Source organism: Macrotis lagotis, chromosome 3 (genome assembly GCF_037893015.1).
Source record: "Macrotis lagotis isolate mMagLag1 chromosome 3, bilby.v1.9.chrom.fasta, whole genome shotgun sequence".
In the NCBI taxonomy this organism is placed as follows: Eukaryota; Metazoa; Chordata; class Mammalia; order Peramelemorphia; family Peramelidae; genus Macrotis; species Macrotis lagotis.
In genome coordinates, this window is record NC_133660.1 from 49,216,079 (window position 1) to 49,239,494 (window position 23,416).

Below are 23,416 nucleotides of genomic sequence, written 5' to 3' on the forward strand. Positions count from 1 at the left end.
TTAAGAGTCAGTCACAATTGAAATAACTCAACTAAATAAATTAGGGAGAGAGAGAGAGAGAGGGAGAGAGAGAGAGAGAGAGAGGGAGAGAGAGAGAGAGAGAGAGAGAGAGAAAATCAGGGTTAAGTGAAATAACCAGGTTTTATATAATAATAATAATAAATAATAATAATAAATGATTTAAGATTAAGCATCAAACATGGAAAATAATTGTAAAGTTTCCCATCTATCAAATCATTATCTTCATTACAAGAGATAGTTATAAATTTCTAATTTCAAATATAAAGCTTTGGTTTATTTTTAAAAATATCTTAGCAGTTAAAGTATATTATTATATTTCATAATTTACTTACAAATTTAAACAATCTCCTGCTGCAATGAAATAATCACACTGCATGATAGTTTGGTTGTTTCTTTTTGAGGAAATGTATTGAGGAGCTTCCATTGAATGAATTCCATTTTTAGACTCTGTTCAAGAAAGCCTGAGTTAACAAGAACAGTCACTGGAATGATGTTCTGAATTTCGTATTGACATGTGAATGATAGAAAGAGGAGACTAAATATATTGGAGATTATATTACTGAGTTTGGCTGAAATGTAACCAGTTTGAAGCAAATATTAATTAAATTAAAAAGATTGTAAGATGAAAAATATTGTTTTTTCTCTTTAGGAGAAATGAAATTATGTAGCAAATACACAGGAGACTTTGCAAAAGCAAATTACACCAGAATCCACATTCTAGTCTCCCCAAAGTCCAGTTTTTAGATTAGTCTTCTAGATACATAACAACAGAGTTCTCTAGCTAAAAGTGACTTCTGAGATCATCTAGTTCAATTTCTTCTGTTTACATATGAGGTACCTAAGACCAAGAGAGCTTAAAGAGGGGTGGCTAGGTGGCATAGTGGATAAAACACCAGCCTTGGAGTCAGGAGTACCTGGGTTCAAATCTGGTCTCAGACACTTAATAATTACCTAGCTGTGTGGCCTTGGGCAAGCCACTTAACCCCATTTGCCTTGCAAAAACCTAAAGAGAGAGAGAGAGAGAGAGAGAGAGAGAGAGAGCTTAAAGCATTTGTTCAATGTCACTTATCCAATTACTTATTACAGGTAGAATTTCCAACCAGATTCTCTGATTCTAGAAACAGTGTTTTTTTTTTTTACTCTGCTCTGTTGGGAAGAATCTAGATTAGTTGTAATGTTCTAAAGAACTAGTGAAACTGAAGCTTTCCTTGATTTTGAGAATTCCTTAGTATTGAATCTTCTCCAAAGACGACCAAACCAATGTGAAGGGTGGCAAAATACTCTTGAACAAATAGGAAAACTGGAATGATTTATATTTTTCCACAAGTAATAGATCAAGCTGGTACTAGAATCCACATTTTCTGATTCCTGATCCTACCATTCTTACATCTCCTCCTTACTAAGGAACTGCCATATATACTCTCTCAAAAGAATTTTCTACCACATCTGGGGGTTTTTGACATCTAATATTTTCTAATCTTTTAAATTTTCTTTCAGATCAGCATCTTCATGACCCATTTGTCCAACTATGGGAATGACCGCCTGGGGTTATATACGTTTGTGAACTTGGCCAACTTTGTGCAAAGCTGGACTAACCTGAGACTACAGACTCTCCCACCGGTGCAGCTGGCTCACAAGTACTTTGAGTTCTTCCCAGAGCAGAAAGACCCTCTTTGGCAGGTAACAACAATGATTCCATTGGGGGAAAGGATACACAGATTGGGGAAAACCACAAAAAATACCAGATTCTCATTTCAGTCAAGTTTTATCTTCACGCCTAACAAAAAATCAGCATGAGTGAAACAGTTTGGAATCCTTGTGAGCTTACAATTTTCTAGGACAGTGACAAGAAAGAAATGCCAAACACTGTCAACCTTATAATTGGCCTAATTAGTCTATGTTTAGTTTACCTTTTCTATATTTTTAGTTTTCTTCAAATATAAATGGATGGATTAGGAATAAATGGAGTCATCCAAAAAAATTTGTCAGCTATAAGATTGTCCAAAAAAAAAATGAGTCTTTGTAAATAATAGTCTTCCTTATTGGAGACTGTTTGACTAGATCATATCTGGTGTCAACTTTACTATTTATCTGGGAGAAAGTTCACTTCCTTTGATGTTCATTATTCTTGATTCATAGGGCTATTATTGACCCTTACGGTCAATAAACTTCTTGCAAAGAGCAGATTGTGGGGTCTCCCATTAAGCAGTCAGTGAAAAAGTAGTATTCTCATTACTGAACAATCATTATGACTGGGAGAGTTTAGAGTTGCTTCCTCTCATATAGTCAAACATTCATTAAATACCCACTATGTGGCAAGCATTATAGAAACACAGAGGATACAAAGAAAACAAAAAGAGCTTGCATTCAAGACCATAATCTTGAAACAATAAAATACAAAACAGTAAAATATAGACATGTAAACATATGCACATGCATTTATGTGATGAATTAGAGAAAATAAATAGAGGGAAGGCACTAGCATTAAGGAGAATCAGTAAAGCTTTCTCTCAGATGGAATTTTTCAGGGAGCAGAATGGGAAAAGATAATTTTCCAGTCATGAAGAACAGCCAGTGATAATATGCAAAGTCTGGAGATGGAGTATCTCTTGGAATAAGGTCAACATCAAGCATAAATGTGTTCATGTTGTAAATTTTAAAATGCTGCACAAAGCAAAGTGTCATAATTTCCATTGTCATTATTCATAGAAATATAAATCTATAATTTAAAGGAAACTTAGAGGTTATCTAGTCCATTATCTAGTCCATACTCCTCACTATACAAACAAGGAAATTAAAGCCCAGAGAGTTTAAAGAAAATAAATCAACAAGCATTTATTCAAAAAATTTTTTTAAAAAGTTCCTCAAGGGGGCGGCTAGGTGGCATAGTGGATAAAGCACCAGCCTTGGAGTCAGGACCACCTGGGTTCAAATCCGGTCTCAGACACTTAATAATTACCTAACTGTGTGGCCTTGAGCAAGCCACTTAACCCCATTTGCCTTGCAAAAACCTAAAAAAAAAAGTTCCTCAAGGAGCTTACACTGTACTGAGAAACAAAGTATAAACTTAGTTAAATATGAAGTAGATAGGAGATAACTAGAAAGAAAAGTACTAGCATCTGGGGGAATGAGAAATGCCTACTTACTGTAAATGATGACTTCATAGATGAATCTTGAAGGTAGTAAGAAATTTTATAAGGCTTTTGTTATGAGGGAGAACATTCTAGGTTTGGGGCAAAGCTAATTCAGCAGAAAGAGTATGTAAAAATATTAAGAAGTTAGGAAGGGTCCGAGTTATAAAGTTTTAAATGATCAATAAAGGATCTTATACTGTATCCTGAAGATCATAAAGAGCCATTGAAATTCACTGAGTTATTGAGTGACATAGCAATTACAGAATGCAGAGGGAAAAGCAAAAAAGGACCCAGGTCAGAGCCTTGAAACACCCTCTAGTTAATGGGCATGATATGTATGAAGATATAGCTGAGTCATATGGATTGAATAAGTAACAAAGTAAAGGTAAGAATTCATGCCTTCTCTATGTCAAGTTGCCATTTTACCATTGTTCTCATAATCATTACAGCAATCCACTTGCCAGTCTCCTCATAATATGCTTCTCATCAGTTATACTAACCAGGAATCCCTTCATTTATTAATGAGACATATATGCAAAATATTTGTTAGGGACTTAGAGAAATTCAATGATATATAAAAGATGATTTCTTCTTTCATGGAGCTTGGCCTATTTTAAGGAAATTACTTATTTACTCATGTCTTTTAGTCCATTTCAACATATACATTAAAATCAATTTCAAAATAGACTTCAATCCATAACTCAGTGTTACACATATGGCATTTGTGTGATACATATTTTATTAATCAAGAAATGTTCATTAATTCCATACCTAGTGCCATTCTTTAATGGCACAAGGTCACAAGTCATAAGACAGATGGAAAGAAGCAAACATTTATGAACCACGCTAATTTTTAAGTATTATCCCATTCGATCCTCAAAGCAAACCTGGGACATAGATTCTATCATTATTGCCATTTAACATTTCAAGAAGTTAAGGTAGACAGAGATTAAGTGACTTGCCTAAAGCTAGTAAATGTCTGAGATTGGATTTGAACAAAGGTCTTAGCTCCAGGCCCAGTGCTCAATCCATTGTACAATCTACCTGCCTCGTAGATTAATATAGATTGAAAGATTCTTAATGATCATCCATCCTATTGTTGTCAGATGAATAAATTAAAGAACAGAGAAGCTAAGTAACTTGCCCACAGTGACTAGTGATAGACAAGGAACAAAGATTTATTGTTAGATGAAATTATTCTTCTGCAGTTCCTTATCACTCAGGTATGCAAGCTGTAATCTATTATTTTGCATTTGTTGGAATGTTATTTTATGATATAGCTAGATCCCAATTAATGCAAATTATAAAACCCCTGAAGTGGTTGCACATATTCAGATTCAAATTATTTGAAGTTGTAATTACATAAAATAAGGTAACTGGTTCCAAACTGATAGAAATATGTAGTATGAATTTGAATAATGGGTTCTATTATTTGTACAAATGGGAACCTCACTTAAATAATGATAATAACTAGCATTTATATCATGCTGAAAGACTTCCAAAAAATACACATGCACACACATAAAACATATGATATAATCAAATGAGATAATATGGATATATAAATATATAAAATCACATTTATTCCTCATTAAAGTATTATAATGTTTGTTCTATATTGATATAACCATATTACAAATAAAGGACTAAAGTTCAGAAAGATTATGCTAGCTATAGTCAAATGACTAGTATTTGAACCCAGATCTTTCTGATTTCAATTTGAATGCTATTTCTACTACTCTCAGCACCCTATTCATAATAAAATATAGCATCATAATGAAATAAGTAGATATATAGTAGCATAGCAATGTGAAGTAATTGCCTCAGAGAGAGCCAAGAAAATGCCTCAGAAAATAGGAGGAAAAGACTTGTTAAATGAAGAGATATGGTAGGCAAAAGCAATCCTGACTTGGAATCTAAGTTTATTTGTATAATCTTATTTTGGAATTTGGTATATGATTATGAGCAAAATTACCATTACAAAAGATTCAGGAGAAACTCAATGAAACTACCTGATTCAAACTTTGAAATGTGAGGCATGGGAGACACTGGCAAAGGGCTACCCAGCATGGCACATCATGCCATATCAAAAAAGAGCCATGTTCTATGAACAAAGCAGAATTGCAGTAGTTCAAAAGAAACATGAGATATGCAAATTTAGAAACATATCCACTTAAAATGTTCATGTGCACTATTTGTGCATGACCTGTTGTCGAGTCTTCTGAGATTTTATTCACTGATTGGACACACTGTACCCGGACTCTAACATATTGATGTCATTGTGCTCCTCTTCAAGAATGAAGACAACAACTAACTAAGGTGCAAGAAAGATAAAAATTTTGAAAGCTATAAAATGTTTATAATAAATTTTTTCTTCATCAATGATAATGAAGTCACCAAATTTGGATTATAAATTAATAGTTCCTAACATGTTACATGAGAAAGTGAAAATGACACTTAATAAAACAATATTGACCTGCCCCCTGCGTGCTTTTGGACAAGTCATTTAAGCATCTGTTCACTTTCCCCCTCTCTTGAGGTACCTAGGATCTTATCAACAGCTGGATGAAACTAAAGATACACTAAGGTATCCATGCAAGAGGTGATACAAATGCGAAGGCAAAGAGGGATCTTTTCTCAAACTAGGGAAAGAAAGGAGGATACATTGCCCCAAAATTGTGCTGGACAAGAAAATATCAATAATTACTAATCCACATTTTTTTCTTTTCCAACTTCTACATAAGTGAAATTCTATAAGGGAACACAAAATATATACATCATGACTTCCAGGTGATGGAGAAGAATTCTAGGAAGAAGGGATAGCACTGTAGACTTCTTAAGGTATGATACTTGATTTGAAGCTTGTAGGTAATCATGGACTGAATGGGCACTTATTTCCTCTTTGGACCTCCAGTTCCCTCTTCTGAAAAATAAGAGCCCCTATTCTACTCTAAATATGTGGTCCTGTAATTGTAAGTTCCTAGGAAAAATATGCCACTTAGTTTCTCTGAGCCTCAGTTTCTTCACCAGCAAAATTAAGGGTGGGAAAAAGTAGGGATTATCTTATTCAATGCTGTCTAACTTTTCATGACCCCATGGACTTGTTCATAGATTTTTCTTGGAAAAGTTACTGGAATGGTATCCTATTTCCTTCTCCTGTGTCATTTTTTGAGGAACTGAGGCAAATAGGGCTTAAATGACTTACCCAGAATCACAAGTAAGTGTCAGAGGCTGAATGTGAACTCAGAGCTTTTCTACTCCAGGCTCAGTGCTTTCTCCACTGCATGTCCTGGCTGTCTTGCCAAACACTGTATACTAAATTCTTGTCCAAATATTATCTCATTTGATCCTGAAAACAACTTTTTAAGGTAAGCACTCTCATATCTATTTTAAAATGAAAGAAACTGAGTCAAACAGATGGCAAGTAACTTGACCAGGATCACACATAATGTGAATTGCAGTCATCCTGACTCCATATAGATAACTCTATTTATTGCACCACAAGTATGCTTTACGTTAAAATGTAAGTTCATAGGACTTGCTTAATAAATGTTAGTCTCTGAGGACCTTTTTAGGACCAAGGGTCTGTAAATCTGGCATTCTTTCTTTTGTATTTCTCTATAGACCATACAGTTCTAACCAGATGAGTTGTTTACCCCACACACAAATTTTAAATGAATAAATCAATGGTGAGAAATTGATTCTTATCCCTCAATTTTTTCTGAATTTTTTGAAATTTCTTTTTTAAGTATAGAAAGGTAAATAAATTTTAATTTGCTTTTAAGTCAAAGGAAATCAATCACAGAATTAAATCTGGCTTCTCTCTACATTTAGGGTTATTCCTAAAAGAGGGCAGCAGCTAGATGGGGTGGTGGGTAGAGCCCTGGCCTTGGAGTCAGGAGAACAGGTGTTCAAATCCAGATACGTAACTAGCTGTAAGACCTTTGGCAGTCACTTAACCCTGATTGCCTTGCATGCAGGGCCATCTCCAGTCATCCTGATCCATATCTGAACTGAACCCAGATGACTTCAAAGGAGGTGAGACTGGTAACTTAGCACAGCCCCCCCTCACTCAAATCCATTTCATGTGCTTCTCTTGGCACCACTTCCCTGATGTCATAGTCTTCTTCAAGAATGAAGGACAAAAATCTTCATATCATTTCTAAAAAAGTCAATGAATCAAAAACCAGTCATAATGGCAGTGGATATCAGTTTGTATCTTGGGTACAGAACCCAGCGCAAGGAGCAAGGAAGAAATAAAAGACTTAATTGGACTGGGTCTCCCAGGAGTTTGCAAGCTATTTCAGGAGGCAAACCATTTTTATATATTAAAAGGGATATAACTGCACAAAACTAAAATATAAATAAATATATGTGTACATACATGTTCATATATATATGTATACATGAGCCTTTATATAGCTCTCTTTTTCTCTCTGTATATATATATATATATATATATACATACAAATATACATATACACATATATTTATATATCAGATCTATGTACGTGTAATATATGCATTTCTGTTGTTTAATATTGTTATCTGGACATAGATAAGTCCTCAGAAAGTCATCAGAGTCCATTGAAATTAGCTAAAACAACTCAGTGTTGCAGGAAATACAAAGCACTGACTCTGGAGTCTGGAGATCTGAATTCAAATCTGCTCTCAGACCTTGGGCAAGTCCCTTAATTCTATTTGCCTCAGTTCCTCTTGGGTAAAATGAGCAAGAGAAGGAAATGGCAAAAAACTTTAGTATCTTTTCCAAAAGAACTCCAAATGGAGTCATGAAGAGTTGGGTACAACTGAAATGACTTAACAACAAGTTTCATAAAAGAAGCTGTTTGTGGGGAGGATGGGGCATAGCCTGGAGAAGAAATATGTAGAAGTGGGTATTTTAGGTAAAAATGGGGGTATTGCTCTGAGATATTTTTGTGAACCTATTTTTTTAATGTTCTTGATGTCTATTTTATATCAGTGCCATTTCCAGATATAATCATCTCTAGCTCCTACTGTGGACCCTTCACTTATAATAAAGAAGAAGAAAAAAAACAAAAACAGATTAACAAAATCAAATAAAACTTAACAAAATAAAAAAAAAACATTAACCATGTCTGAAAGTATATATTCAGTGATCCATACTCAAAATCCTCACCTCTGCAATCAAATGAAGTGTTCATTTCCTCCTTTCTTCTCTAAGATAAAGATAGATTATTGCAGTTACCGAGCCTTTAATTTAACTTTTTATTCTTTCCATTCAGATAATTATAGTCAGTGTGCATATTATTTCCCTGGTTCTGCTTACTTCACTTTAAATCAGTTTATATAACTCTTCCCATGTTTCATTAAAATTCTATAATATATTATTTCTTACAGTATAGTAATAGTTTATGACATGCAAATAATATAATCTGTTTTGCCACTCTATGAAGGCCCCCTAATTTTTTTTCAAACTGAATTAGAAGTCTTGAACCAGTATTTACTTAATTATTCATTTGGTTTTTACAAGGCTTGCCCAAGGTCACACAACTAGGTAATTTTTTTAAATTTATATTTCTATTTATTTATACATTACTAAAATAGTCTTGTTGTAAGAGTAAACATAATCTTCCCCCCCCCATAAAAAACCTCAAGAGAAATAAAGTGAAAGAAATAGGAAAAAAATGTGCTTCAATCTGTGTTCAGATACCATCAGCTCTGTCTCTGGACTGAATTGTATTCTTTATAATAAGTCCATCAGAGAAGTTACTTCCATTTTTTCCACAGTTGCTGTTGCTGATTGTAATTTCCTCCATCCATTCCTACCCACTACCAATCATTATATTTTCTCTCTCCTTTCACTCCATCCCTCTTCTGAAGTGTGCTGTGGGGCAGCTGAGTAACACAATGGATAGAGCACCGGCCCTGGAGTCAAATGGTCCCAAACCTACATCCCACCCCAGAGACCCAACAATTGCCCAGTCCTGGGGTCCCAGATAGGCCCCCCAATCCTACCACCTTACCAAAAAGAAAAAAGAAAATGTGTTATATCTAACTACCCTCTCCCATGTTTCCCCCTTCCCTCCCTTTTTCCCCTTTCCCTCCTTTTTCTTCTAGATTTCTGTGCCCTATTAAATATATATATATATATATATATATATATATATATATATATATATATATATATATTCCAATCTCTGAGTCATTTGCGATGAGAATGAAGGTTCTCTCAAACCCCCCTCACTTTCTCCCTTCCATACCATCGCAAAAGCTATGTCTTGACTCTTTTACATGGAATATCTTAATCTACTCTACTACCTCTCCTTTCTCTTCCTCCTAGTACAATTTTCACCCACTGACTCCAATTTTACAATATGTTATACCCTCATATTAAGCTCCCTCCTGTGCCTCATCTATAAAAGCTCCTTCTAATTGCTCTATTAAATGAGAAGGTTCACATGAGTATTAGCAGTATCATCTTCCCATGCAGGAATACACAGATTTCAACATCATTAAATTCCGCATCATTTGCTCTTCCCATCCACCCTCTCTATGCTTCACCTTAGTTCTGTACTTGAAGATCCAACTTTCTGTTCAGCTCTGGTGGTTTCAACAGGAACATCCGAAATTCCCCTGTTTCATTTAAAGTCCATCTTTTCCCCCCAGAAGAGGATGCTGAGTTTTGCTGGGTAGTTCATTCTTGGTTGCATTCCAAGCTCTTTTGCCTTCTGGAATATTATATTCCAAGCCCTATGAGCCCTTAATGTGGATGCTGTTAAGTCCTGTATGATCCTAACTGTAGCTCCATGATATTTGAATGGGTTTCTTCTGACAGCTTGTAATATTTTCTCTTTGACTTGGGATTTCTGGAACTTAATTATAATATTCCTGGGACTTGTTATTTTTTGATCTCTTTCTGGAGGAGATTGGTGGATTCTTTCAATTTCTATTTTGCCCTCTGCTTCTAGGGTCTCAGGACAATTTTCCTTCAGAAATTCTTTAAAAATGAAATCAAGGCTCTTTTACTACCATGACTTTCAGGTAGACCAATAATTTTTCAATTGTCTCTTTGTATCTGTTTTCTTGATCAGTTGTTTTTACAATGAGATATTTCATATTTTCTTTTAGTTTTTCATTCTTTTGGTGTTGTTTTATTGTTTCTTGATTCTTCATAAAGTCATCAGCTTCCTTTAGCTCCATTCTACATTTGAAGGCTTTGTTTTCCTCATACAGCTTTCTTCCCTCCTTTTCCATCTGGCTGATTCTGCTTTTTAAGGCATTCTTCTCCACATTAACTTTTTGGACTGTTTTTTTCCATTTGACCTAAACTGGTTTTTAATATATTATTTCCTTCAGCATTTTTTTGGATTGTCTTGACTAAACTACTGACTTTGTTTTCATGATTTTCCTGCATCTCTCTCATTTCTCTTCCCAATTTTTCCTCTATCTCCATTACTTGATTTTCAAAATATTTTTTGAGCTCTGTCATAGCCTGAGTCCAATTCCTATTTTTCTTGGAGATTTTGGATACAGAAGCTTGGACTTTTTCATCTTCTCAGTGTATTTTGTTCCTCTATGGGGCCAAAGTAATTGTCTATGGTCAGGTTCCCCCCTTTTTTTTTTCTGTTTACTCATTTCCCCAGCCTGTTCCTGATTTTTTGGTGCTTCCAAAGATTTTGAATATTCTTGGAACACCCCTGCAAGGACCTTAGTATGAGAGGCTCTGACTCTCCTGTCTGTGCTCTGATCTTTGGATGACCACAAGTGCTCCCCTCTGCCCTGGGACTGTGAGGAGGATCCCTGCTTCACTGTGGCAGTAGGGTGGTCCAGACTGTGAACAGGCTCTGAATATGGACAAAGCACCAGGGTCCTGTCTCAGGGCCAAAGGAGTGACCTTGACAGTTTTTCCCCAGCCCCCTACCTTTTGTGGCTGAGTGCTCTCAACTAGGTAATTATAAAGTATCTGAGGCCAAATTTGGACTCAGGTCCTCCTGACTCCAGGGCTGGTGTTCTAACCACTGTGCTACTTAGATGCTCCTGAACCAGCATTTATACTTAAGTAAGGCAAAAGCATACTGATCAAGATAAAGAATTTTTTTGGCCATCATTTGCTTTTATATTATTATAATATGAATCAAATCCTGCTTCTGATATATATATATATATATATATACATATATATATATATATATATACATGCATAAAGACAGACACTATGAAATGGAGGCAGCCATCTCATCTTTCTGAGTCATCTCAGATGACTTTAAGCCTATAATTTGTAGAATAGAAACACTGTAGCTTTGTTAGAGAATATTTCTTAAAGGAATTGCCTATAGAAATGAAAACGAAGAAGAAGAATAACTAACATTTATATAGTGCTTAAGTGTTTTATAATTATTATCTCACTTGATCCTCACAACAATGGTAAGAAGTAGGTTTTATTATTATCCCTGTTTTAAAGAAGAGGAAACCAAGGTAAGCAGTAATTAAGTGACTTGCCCATGGTCAAAAACTAGTAAGCATTTGAAGTCAGATTTAAGCATTTGAAATTAGATTTCCTCCATTTACCATGCCACCAACTGTACCACAGTTAACCTTATGTTTACATATATATATATATATATTATATATATAGTATAGCATTATATATACACAAATATTTGTGAATATATTAATATATGATATGAATGTTTGTAAACGCAGTTATAATTGTTACATATATTTGTTAACATGTTTGTTTTTTCTGAAATTAGATTAATTTTTGTATACCTCAAAGTATGATTTGCAATCTTGATTGTTATTTCCTTTACTATCAATATAGCTATCTCACTAGCAAAATAGGCAAAAGTGTTTTTCGGTTTACTGCCTTAGAAAATTAAACATGGGTCCCCTACAATCCAAACATAAAGTAAACAACTTCATGACAAATGCTTTGGGAAAAAAAGAGTGAATCAACTGTTATTTTTCTTTAGATTTTCAATTCACACTTTTTCTTTTTTACATTACCACAAATAGAAAGTAAAGGTGCCCAAGGACACCCTCAGCTTCTTTTGCTTTCATTTCTTTTGGTGACTTATGTAAATTTTAATTAGCACCAACTTTCATATATTTGAAACTGCTTTGTCACCTAATCTGAAAGTGTAATATGACTATCTTGCCCAACACTAACTGCGGGTAAGTATAACAATAATCAGGTTTCTTACAAATATTAATTTGTTTATATAGGACCCCTACTCTGGTATTTGGACATCCATTAGCTCACTCTCATGTTGGTGAGGTACTTATAGTGATTTTATTAGGTAATTCAGATAAATTAACAATTTTGATCTTCCAAACCATCCTAATAGAAGATTTGTTTCAATGCAAATCTTGCAGAAGAAATGGCTTTTCCAAAGTCTGTTTTTCATTTAACCAGACACATTTCAAGAGCAATTAGAAGGTCAGACTCATTCTGCATTGACTTATCAGTATTCTTAAAATCTTTAACAGACAACAATAACAATTGCTAGACTAGGGTACTTTAAGGCTAGTAAAGTGCCTTGCATATCTTATAAGCAATAGTAGTAGTTATTCAAATAATCACAGAGTATGTGCTATTATTATCCTCATTTTACAGATGAGAAAACTGATGATAAAAAGGTGAAGTGACTTGGTCCAAGATCACAAAGCTAGTAAGTGTTTGAGCTTGAATTTGAATTCAGATATCCACACTCTATGTCCTGGCTATCATTCTCAAATTTCATTCTCATCCAGGGGAGAAGGGAGGGAGAAAGGAAAATTAAAAGAGAATGTTAAAAATTATTTTTACCTATAATTGGCAAAAAAACTAAAAATGTAATTGGGAAATTTTAATAAATAAAAAATACAACATGGTTTTTTTTCCACTCACAGTTTTGCTACCAATGACTTTTCCAAATAGGACACATTTTTCTAACTTCTAATGTAATCTAGTAAAATCCCCCTCTGTCCTGTCCTTTTTCTACTAGGATCTCCAGAAATAAAGAAGCAGGAAAATGAATCACTATTTGCCAGTTGAATATAGGCAGAGGTACACTGAGCCTAACTTCAACCAGATCAATAGAGCTAATTGTTAAGTTTCACACCCTGGAAATGAGTAAATATTATGAAGCAGGGCTAAATTTGTGTTGTTGATTTTTAATGCTTAAGAAAATAATGGAGGAAAAAGTATATTTATTATTTATACAGTATACACTTGGAGAGTGAGGAGTCACTAAACATTTAATCATCATACATTCTTTTTTATTGACACTATTCCATAGAGGACAAATAACATCAAATAGGTATGATTTGAATAGGACTTTCTTTATTAAGAGTTCAGTATATTGATCAAATCACTTATATTTGTTATTTAGTTATATTTACATTTATATTAGTAACAACCAACACCCTCCAAATGTATATGCATTTGAACTCAAGTCCTTCTAACTCTGGAACTAGTGGTCTAGCTGCTCTGAAATCAAAATCTTAAAGAGTTATTTGGAATACTGAGAAGTTAAGTAACTATCAAATGTGACATATTTAGTGTATTTCAAGTCAAAACTTATCTCTCTCAGAGCCCAGTTTTCTATCTGCTACACCATATCTGCCTTAAAGATAAAGCTTACCTATGTGATACATACAAATTTACAGTATGATTTGAGAGACAAGCTCTTCTTCAGAACAATTTATGGTTCGTCCAACTTCCCCAAAGGCTCAAATCCTGTTACTGAATGAAATGTAGAATCATAGATTTAGAATTTAAAGGGATTGACTAGACCAACCAACTTCAGTCAAGTTCAGTGACTAGTCCAAGGTCATGCAAGTAGTAGCATATTCTTGGAACAGGAGAAAGAATTAGCTGTAAGGAGCACCACTTCTTTCTCCATTAGAATTCTTCCACATAATTAGTCAAGATAGCCAAAAGGTTCATGAAATGAAAATGGATTGATACTTTTAGACTGCATTTTGTTATAAAGATCATAAGATTTTAGATTCTGATATTATAAGGGATTGTTAAACTAATCTAGTCCAACTCTAAGTTGTACAAATGAAAAAAACTGAGACACCAAGAAGTACATGACATGCTCAAAGTCAGATTATTATATGATGATGATGATGATTATTATTATTATTATTATCAGATTATTATTATGGTAGGTCTAGAACTAGAACATTAGTCTTCTGATTGCAAGTCAGAGTTAAGAATTGCTTCCAACTCTTTACATTGGAGGAGGAGGAAAAGAAGGAGAAGTAAATTGCTATTGTTGCTAAGTGACTTTTCTTTATAAATGTAACCACATATTTCTAACACTGATTTTATGTGGATAACTAAAACTGAGAGCCAAGTCAAGACAACAGTGAGATTCATATAACACCAATAACTCATTCAATCAACATTTATGGAGGAACAACAAGATGTGGTCCTCTTTCCTTAGACCAGATGGTAGCAAAGTAAATAACTGTAGAAGAGTTAAATAATTAAGTGCTTATCTGTGTAGTATTTTTTAGAATATTTTATTCATTTGTTTTTCAGCTATAACCAATTAGTTAACTAATCTTTTTTTACAAGGTTTAAAGTTTTGCATTTTTCTCCCTCCATTCATCCCTTCCTTTGTCCCTCTCCCTGACAGAAAGCAAACTGATATAGACTTTGTATTTGTAACCATTCTAAGAAATAGATTCGTATTGATCACATTGTGAGAGAAGAATCAAATCCAAATGAAAGAAAGAAAACTAATTAAATAGAAAAAAATGATATGATACCTAAGGCAACTTTTGAAAATTGAAGATAAAGAACTTTGGTCTTCATTTAAACTCCACAGTTCCTTAAGTCTTTTAAAATTGTCTTTGATTATTGAACTGCTGAAATGAACAAGTCCATCATGGTTGATTATCACCTCATGTGTATAATGTTTTTCTGTTTCTGTTCATTTCACTCTGCATCAATTGATGGAAGTCTTTCCAGGTTTTTCCAAAATCCTGTCCCTCATGATTTCTTATTGAAAATAGAGTTCATAATACATCTATCTATCTATCTACTATCTCTCTCTCTCTCTCTCTCTCTCTATATATATATATATATATATATATATATATATATATATATGCCACAATGTTCATCTATTCTCCAATTGATGGAAATCCTCTCAATTTCCAATTCTTTACCACTATAGAAATAGCTGTTATGAATATTTTTGTACATGTGATATTTTTATCCTTTTGCATTTCTTCAGGATACAGACCCAGTAGTGGTATTGCTTGATCAAAGGGTAGGCATAGTTTTATTGCCTTTGGACATAATACCAGATTGCTCTTCAGAAAGATTGGATCAGTTCACAACTCCACCAGCAATGCATTAGTGTCCTCGTTTTCCCAAATCCCCTCCAACTTTGATCATTTTTCTTCCTAGTCATATTGATCAATCTGAGAGGTGCGAGGTGATACTTCAGATCATCTCAATAGTATTAATTATATCCCTTACAATAAAGATTGTCCTTCATTCTCAAAGAAGACCACAACATCAGGGAGGTAATGCTATGACAAGCACGTGAATTGAATTTGAGTGAGGGGATGCTGTGTTAAATCACCAGCCTCACTTTCTCCTCCAGAGCCATCTGAGTCCAGTGGCCAGATATAAAATCAGGACAACTGGAGATGGCCCTGGATGTGAGACAGTCAGGGTTAAGTGACTTGCCCAAGGTAACACAGCTAGTTCTGAGGATGGATTTGACCTCCTGTCTTTCTGACTCCAGCCAGTGCTCTATCCATTGCACCATGAGGAGCAGAAGGTCTAGTGAGTGTGGAAGTTTCAGGGTGGGACTAGAACTTGAACATGAAGAATCTTATACAGTATGGGAAATTCTAAGACTGCGATCACTTCCTCATTATTACTAGAAATACTAAAAGTTACTTGAAGTGTAGCCATCTTCAAGGATTGAGAAATCTGTCAGGCTTATAGAAGAGAGGTTGTCTGACTTAGCCATAGAGGGAAGAATGAGAAGTAAGGTATATAATTTGTACTAAGGCAACTTTGGTTTTATGTCTGCAAAATAAAACTTTACAAGAAAAAAAATCCAAAGTGGAATGGACTGCCTTGGGGGCTAACATATTCACCTTCAGTAGTGATTTTCAGAAAAAAGTTGGAAGACCACTCCAGAAATATTGTTAACGAATGGTTTGTCCTAGAATGATCCTTCCATGTTTGAAATCCTGCTTCTAATCATTTAATTGGAGGAATGGGGGAAGAAAAATGGATAGTTAGATCAGTGGTTCTCAAACTTCGTAGTCTTATAATTCCTTTACACTCTTCAAGATGATTACGAATCCCAAAGATATTTATAATTTATATAAGGGTGATATTGATCATATTTATCATGTTGGAAATTAAAATGTCTTAGTACTATCATGAAAAAGTTTTGACCTCATGGATCACTTCAAAGGATCACAAGAACCCCTGAAGTTTCCTCAAAAACATTTAAACTTTTTTAAATATTATTTTTATTATCTACTCATAAATTTAAGTCCATTTTTTCAGGTTTACAAAATCAATTTTGTCATTTTCCATATAGCAAAGTTTCCTAATCTATCCTCATGTCTTGAACCTTTCTGTCAGACTGATGAAGTCTACGGACCTTTCTTAAAATCATGTTTTAAATATATAAAATAAAATACAAAGGTTTATAAAGGAAATGTATTTAAATATAGTGATCAAATATTTTTTAAAAAGTAGCAGGAGTAATAAAACTGGTTAAAAATCAAAGTGTCATGACTTCCATACTCAGAGAAAGTATGGCAAACCAGGATACCTATTTACTCATTGGTAATGACAAAAACATACTCAACCTGGGAATTATTACAACTAATTTTCTAAGCAAGAATCACTTCTATGGGAGAAACATTAAGATGTTGGCTTAGAGATCAGAAGATTGGTGACTTTTTTTTCCAGAACCATAATTGTTTTCATCATACAGAATTTCCAGGATGAAGGTTTCCTAAACATGATGCAATTCAGCAATTCAAATATAACTTAGACTCTTAGAGAGCAGCTTGGAGCACTGATAGATTTTGTAACATATGTTAGAAACAGGAATTGAATCCAAAACTTCCCAACTCCAAAATCAGTCTTCTATTCTCTCGCTATTTTTTTATGCTTTATGACCTTGGACCCAATAAAAAAGAAACAGGATGAAGACTACACCTGTGATTTCATTAATATAGAACTCTTCCAGAAAAGGAAACTCCCTCTTCCAATGCAAATTATGATCTTTTCCATCCTTTATAATCTTAGAGTTGCCAAAAGCATCAAGAAATTAAATGACTTGGGGCAACTAGGTGGCATAGTGGATAGAACACTGGCCCTGAAATCAGGAATACCTGAGTTCAAATCCAGCTTCAGACACTTAATACTTACCTAGCTGTGTGGCCTTGGGCAAGCCACTTAACCCCATTGCCTTGCAAAAACCTAAAAAAAAAAACCAAGTAATTAAATGACTTGCCCAGGGTCATAAAGTTAGTGATTGAGTATGAAATTGAACTACAGACCTTCCTAACTCCCAAATCCACTAGGGCACTCTGCCTCTTAAAAAAACAATAGATTTTTAAATTAAGGAAATCCAGTCAATGTTGGAATATGAAAGAATTTATGTGTATCGAAAGAGCCAGGACTAGTCCCCTGGGGATGAGAAACTCCTCTCCTTAGCCCCAACTTAGGCTAACAATGACCAGTTTTCTAGGTCAAGTTTTCATTTGTCGATTTCTTAAATGTCTACCATACTTTCTCTTTGTTACAGTCTAACTGTATTTGTTTATCATATTTTCTTTATGCTTACCAACTCCCTTCTCCTTCAACTATCATCTTTTTTTCCTCTCCCTGAATTATTCTCATTCCTATTGCAATTACACTGTGTCCCATTTGTGTTTTTTTAATTAATTATTCCTCATATACTCCTCATGAAGTATAGAAGTAGTCAGTGGAAGCATAAAACATGATCTTCCTCCCTAACCTTTACTAGCTCCTTTTTCTATATTGTTGCTAATGTCCCCCAGATAATACTAACTAAAGAATTAGCTCTGGAGTCAGTAGATTTCAGTTTCTTAACTGAAGAACAGAAATTGTTCTGTAGATAAAGATTAGAATAAAGAATCAAGAAAGGGTCATTTCTCCTTGGCTAATGGCTTCAACAATCTTGTAAACTATCTTTTCTTTTCTCTATTTCTCTGTCTTTGTCTCTTCTCTCTCTGTCTCTCTTTCTCCAAACACACACACACACACACACACACACACACACACACACACACACACACAAACACATCTTTTTCTATTTATGTGTACCCATTTTTTCACATTCTTCCTTGAAGAATGTAAGCTCTCTTGAAGGAAGAGGATATTTTTTATTTTATCTCTTTATCTGCAGTGCCTAGTTTATAAATAATAAATATTTAATAAATTGTTTATTTAATAATTAATTCCAGGCAGCATGATGATGATGTTTGTCCTTCATTCTTGAAGAAGACCATGACATCAGAAAGATGATGCCATGACAAGGACATGAATTGAGTTGCGTGTGGCAGTGCTAAGTCATCAGCCTTTGTTTCTCCTCCAGAGCCATCTGGGTCCAGTGGCCAGATATGAATCAGGATGACTGGAGACGACCCTGGATGTGAGGCAGTCAGGGTTCAGGGACTTGCTACACAGCTAGTAAGTTTCAAGGATCTGAGGCTGCATTCGAACTCCCATTCTCCTGATTCCAAGACCAGTGTTCTATCCACTGCACCACCTAGCATGATGGTATAAATAAAGGCACAGGCTTCGGAAAGGGGAAATGAATTTGTGAGATGGTGAATCATTCATGGATCACTTCAATGTTTAAAGGGGTACAGTTTGAGAAAAATTTGACGAAGTAGTTTGGAGTCATATTGGAGACAAAAATTCCAACAGTGAAGGATCAAAATGTCTAATCTGAAGGCATACAGATTACATTAGGTGACTAGAATGAGTACAAATTTGGAAGGGTAAACAAAGAACCAGGGTTCAACTCCCACAACAGACTTTGAAGACTATGCCAAAGAGACAATGAAGAATTGAACAGAAAGAGAATCACTGTGATTTTTGGGGAAAAAAAAGAGAGATATTTAAATATGACATTTGAATCTTGTTATTCTAGCCTTTAATAGACTAAAATGAGGAAAGAAAATGTGTAAATCAGGAAGGAGGGTTCTTAGAAAACATTAACAGTAATTTAGATGTGATGGGAAGAACTCATGAACTGGATTTTTTGACTGTGAAAATGGTCCCAAGATCAACTGTTAAGTAAAAATAAGCAAGACATGATTGTTGTCTTTTGTTCTCAGAGGATCAACATGGGATCACTATCCATCAGTATGGTGTGTCTGATTGTGGCTGATCAGTACCACAAATTGGTCACAAATTGTCAATCTGGACTTTGGTAGCCTCTCCCAATGTCTCTCAATGCATTCGTCTTCTGTGTCTTTTGAGAGCACAGTGCCTTCTATGAAGGAGTCACACCATGCTTGCAAAGTCACACAATCTGTTCCAATCAGACAGACCCTGAGAAAAGGATCCTTGTATCACTTCTTCTGATCTCCATGGGAGCACTTGCCTTGTGTGAGTTCTCCATTAAATTGTCTTTTAGGTTAACAAACATTTGGCATTCAAACTATGTGACCAGCACATCAGTTTCACTCTGCAGTAGAGTTTGAATGATTGGTATTTCAGGTCAAAAAAGGACCTCAGAGATCTTGGGCCTTATTTTTCCAGGTGATCTTCAGAATCTTTTTGTGACAACTCAAATAGAAACAATTTAGTTTTCTGACATGGTTGCTGGTATATTGTCTAAGTTTCCCAGACACTCAACAATGAAATCAGCACAACAGCCATTATATGTTACATATGGGACCAAAAGGGGAAAGAAGTTTTAAAATGTCTCTAACATTTGAAAGATCTATAGCCTCAACTTTCATCCCTTCCTTGATTGATCCCTGTCCTTTGTTGATATAGTCAGCATAGCTCTCATATTTCCCAGAAGAAGCACTGAGATGTAAAACTGCTTACCTAAAAGTCTTTCAGTGATGGAGGCAGGAAGAAGACCTGCAGTTATTTACTTGTTTTCCTGTGTTTAGTGAAAGGCATCTTCCATCTCAGGCCTAAAGACAGACAAAAGACAGAAATTTCAACAGTGAAGGATCAAAATGTATAATCTGGATACATACAGGTTATATTAGGCTACTAGAAAGAGTACAAACTTGGAAGGGTAAACAAAGAACCAGGGTTCAACTCCCACAGCTCCCCAAAGTCATTTTACCTCTCTAGGATTCAGTTCCTCATCTCCTAAACAAAGAAATTGAACTAAATGATCACCAAGATACCTTCTAGTTCTAGCTCTAAAAATCTAGAATTGTGTAGAAAATTCAAGTTAAATCAAATACTAAACTCTCATTTTCTATTCAAAATTTCTTAGAATTTAATCTCTTATATAGTAATTTTGTCTTTTTTTTAAAAAAATGAAACTTCATGTTCAAAATTATCTTTTCTATTTTTACTAAAGTGAACCTTCTTTTCCATTTTTTTGATAAAATATTTTGATTTGTTCTTTTAGTGTTCCTTTTAGGGTCTCGATAGTTTCTGAAGATTATTTATTCACTGCTTCACACTGAACTACTTTGCTGAACTGATTGTTCAAGCCTGTCAGATGCCCTGCTGTTCAAAAGTGGTGGCTTAGGTCATAGATTTCTTTTTTCTGCCAATCAATTGCAAATGTATTCTGGTTGCCTCTTTCCTCACTCCACCCCTCATGAATCCAATCTAATTATCACTGAACTGCATCCATAAAAAAGGGTCTACTCCAACCTATTTTTCAGTTCCCCAGATAGAATTTAGATGTGAGAGGACATATTATTTAATCTCTTCATATTAACAGGCAACTCAATGAAACTATTATAGATGAGTTGCTAGTTTTTATGGGTTTGACCTCCAGGCCACATGACGCAGGCCTAGATGCTTTCTGTGATACCTTCTCAAACCTTTGCAAAACAGAAATTATATGCCAAAGATAAAGCAACTGCACTGGTCCTCATGATCTTGAACACTAGAATCCAAAAGAAAGTTTTTAAAACAATGAATATCCAGCCTGTGCCCACTCTGCTTCCCTTCCCCACCACTCTTCATGCTATCAACAACAATGCTGCCCACAGCACCCCACACCTCAGTCTCCTTCCCTCTTTCCCATGTTATGGTGATCCTAGCTCCAGGTTGCTCAGATTGCTCATGAGAGACCCCAGCTCCAAAGCAGTCCTCTGGGATTTAGAAGCTTTCTGGGGACCCATAATCATCTCCATGGTGGGGCAGCATTTTTTGCTGCATGAGAGGTCTGCAAGACAGTTGAAAAACAGAGAAAGGGGAAGGACATATGTCTAAAATTGAAATGAAGCTTAACTCCTACCTCTGCTTCTCAGAGACTTGGAGAGCAAACTGAGGAAATCAAACCCAAAACACCATCATGGGCAGTTTTCTGAATAGACCAGAGAACTAAGGACGAGAGGGAGTAGGTCATAACTTTATTCACGTATAGGATTTTGCAGTACTCCACTAAACCTAAGGGGAAAATAAAGACAGGGATGGGGAAATGACTTAAACTCAAATACCTTGAACATAACAGAGAAAACTACAGAGAAAACATTAATAAGAGAAAGAAATAGAGTTTCCAGAGCTAGTTAAACAAGTTCAGGCATCTATGAACAAATTAAAAACAACAGAAAATGATCCAACAGGATAAGACAGGAGGCTCTGTAGAACTTGAGGAAAACACAGATCTACAAAATATCGCTCCTTGTGGTTTGAAAGAGAAATTAAAATTATGAGAGTAGAATTATAGCCTGTAAAGTAAAAACTAATTTGCAGAATCTGGAATCTTCAAAGACAAGTCTCAACAAAGAAAAAAGATTACTTTAGATTGGGAAAACAAATACACAAAAGTGAAGGACAACCTAGAAGAAAAGAAGCAAAAAAAAAAAAAATTAAAAGATTTGAATTTCAAATACAGGATGTGTTGTAGTAAAAAACCTAAGCATCGTAAGTCTCTGAGAAGAGCACGTCAGAAAAATAAATAAATAGATAATAATACAGAAAATTTCCCAAAACTTCTGAACATAGAAAATGAAATAGTAATTGAAAGAATTGATAGATACCTCCAATCTGCATGAATAGAGTTTCCAACATAGATGAAATTGCAGATTCAGAGAATAAACAACCCTCCACAATGAGTAACATTTATTGAGATTCATGTATATAATTGTATTTTATATGGATTAATTCAGCAAGTGATATGTGAGATTCATTAGAAGGTACTGGTAATAAAGGCTTGTTTGTCCTTCTTTCTTGAAGACCATGGCATCTGAGAGGTAAGGACATGTTAAGTACATGAATTGGAGTTAGATGAGGGGTTGCTAAACCAGCCTTACCTTCTACTCCAGAATCATCTGGATCTAGTGGCCAAATATGGATCAGGATGACTGGAGATGGCTCTGAATATAAGGCAATCAGGGAAAGGTGACTTGCCTAAAATCACAGAAATATATAAGAATGGATATGAATTCAGGTCCTCCACACTCCAGGACTGGTATTCTATCCAAATCAAAGGCTAAAAGCAAAAAGGACCAAAAAAAAAAAAAATTCAATCTCTGAAGAGTTCACTCCTTCAGTGGGAGGATACATGGTAGATAGATATGTAAATATGGATTTGATAAAGCCTATTTGGATTCAAATCAAGCTACTTGGCTATGCCTTTAAACCCAAATAACTCTGGTTTTCACTGATTGGCTAATAATAGACCCCTAACCCAGGTTTCTCTTATTCATTGCTTGTATTTTGAAGGCTTAGAGTAAGTGCAAATAATAATTGTTTCTGTTCTGTACAGAAACTCTAAGGATCTTCCACTTCTAGATTGATTCTTTATAAAGGCAAACTTTAGTCTCACTTCTGGCCTATGTTTTCAATATTAAATGAATATTGTCTCAGTTATTCTGAAATTTGGGAAAGATCATGCTTAAAAAGGTAAAGGTTTCCCACTGCATCCATGGTCATCACCAATCAACTTGACTTATGTCTTGCCACTAGATTTCAATGATTTTAGAGGAGACAGTAAAGTTGATGACTTCGCACAGTTCTAGCTCAATTAAATTCAATTCAGTGTAAGTCAAGACATCACCTTCTGGATGCCACTGGTTCTCTTCAAGAATTAAAGACAAATAATAAAGATATAGAC

At 34.9% G+C, this 23,416-nt stretch overlaps 1 protein-coding gene across 1 annotated transcript in view; it reads left to right on the top strand.

The window, feature by feature from the left end:
* Nucleotides 1–23,416, top strand: part of NDST4 (N-deacetylase and N-sulfotransferase 4) — a 445,770-nt gene that overhangs the window by 378,415 nt on the left and 43,939 nt on the right. The window contains exon 7 of the mRNA XM_074228617.1: nt 1,519–1,701. Within this exon, the coding sequence (XP_074084718.1) occupies nt 1,519–1,701 (183 nt within the window). The remainder of the gene's footprint in view (nt 1–1,518; nt 1,702–23,416) is intronic.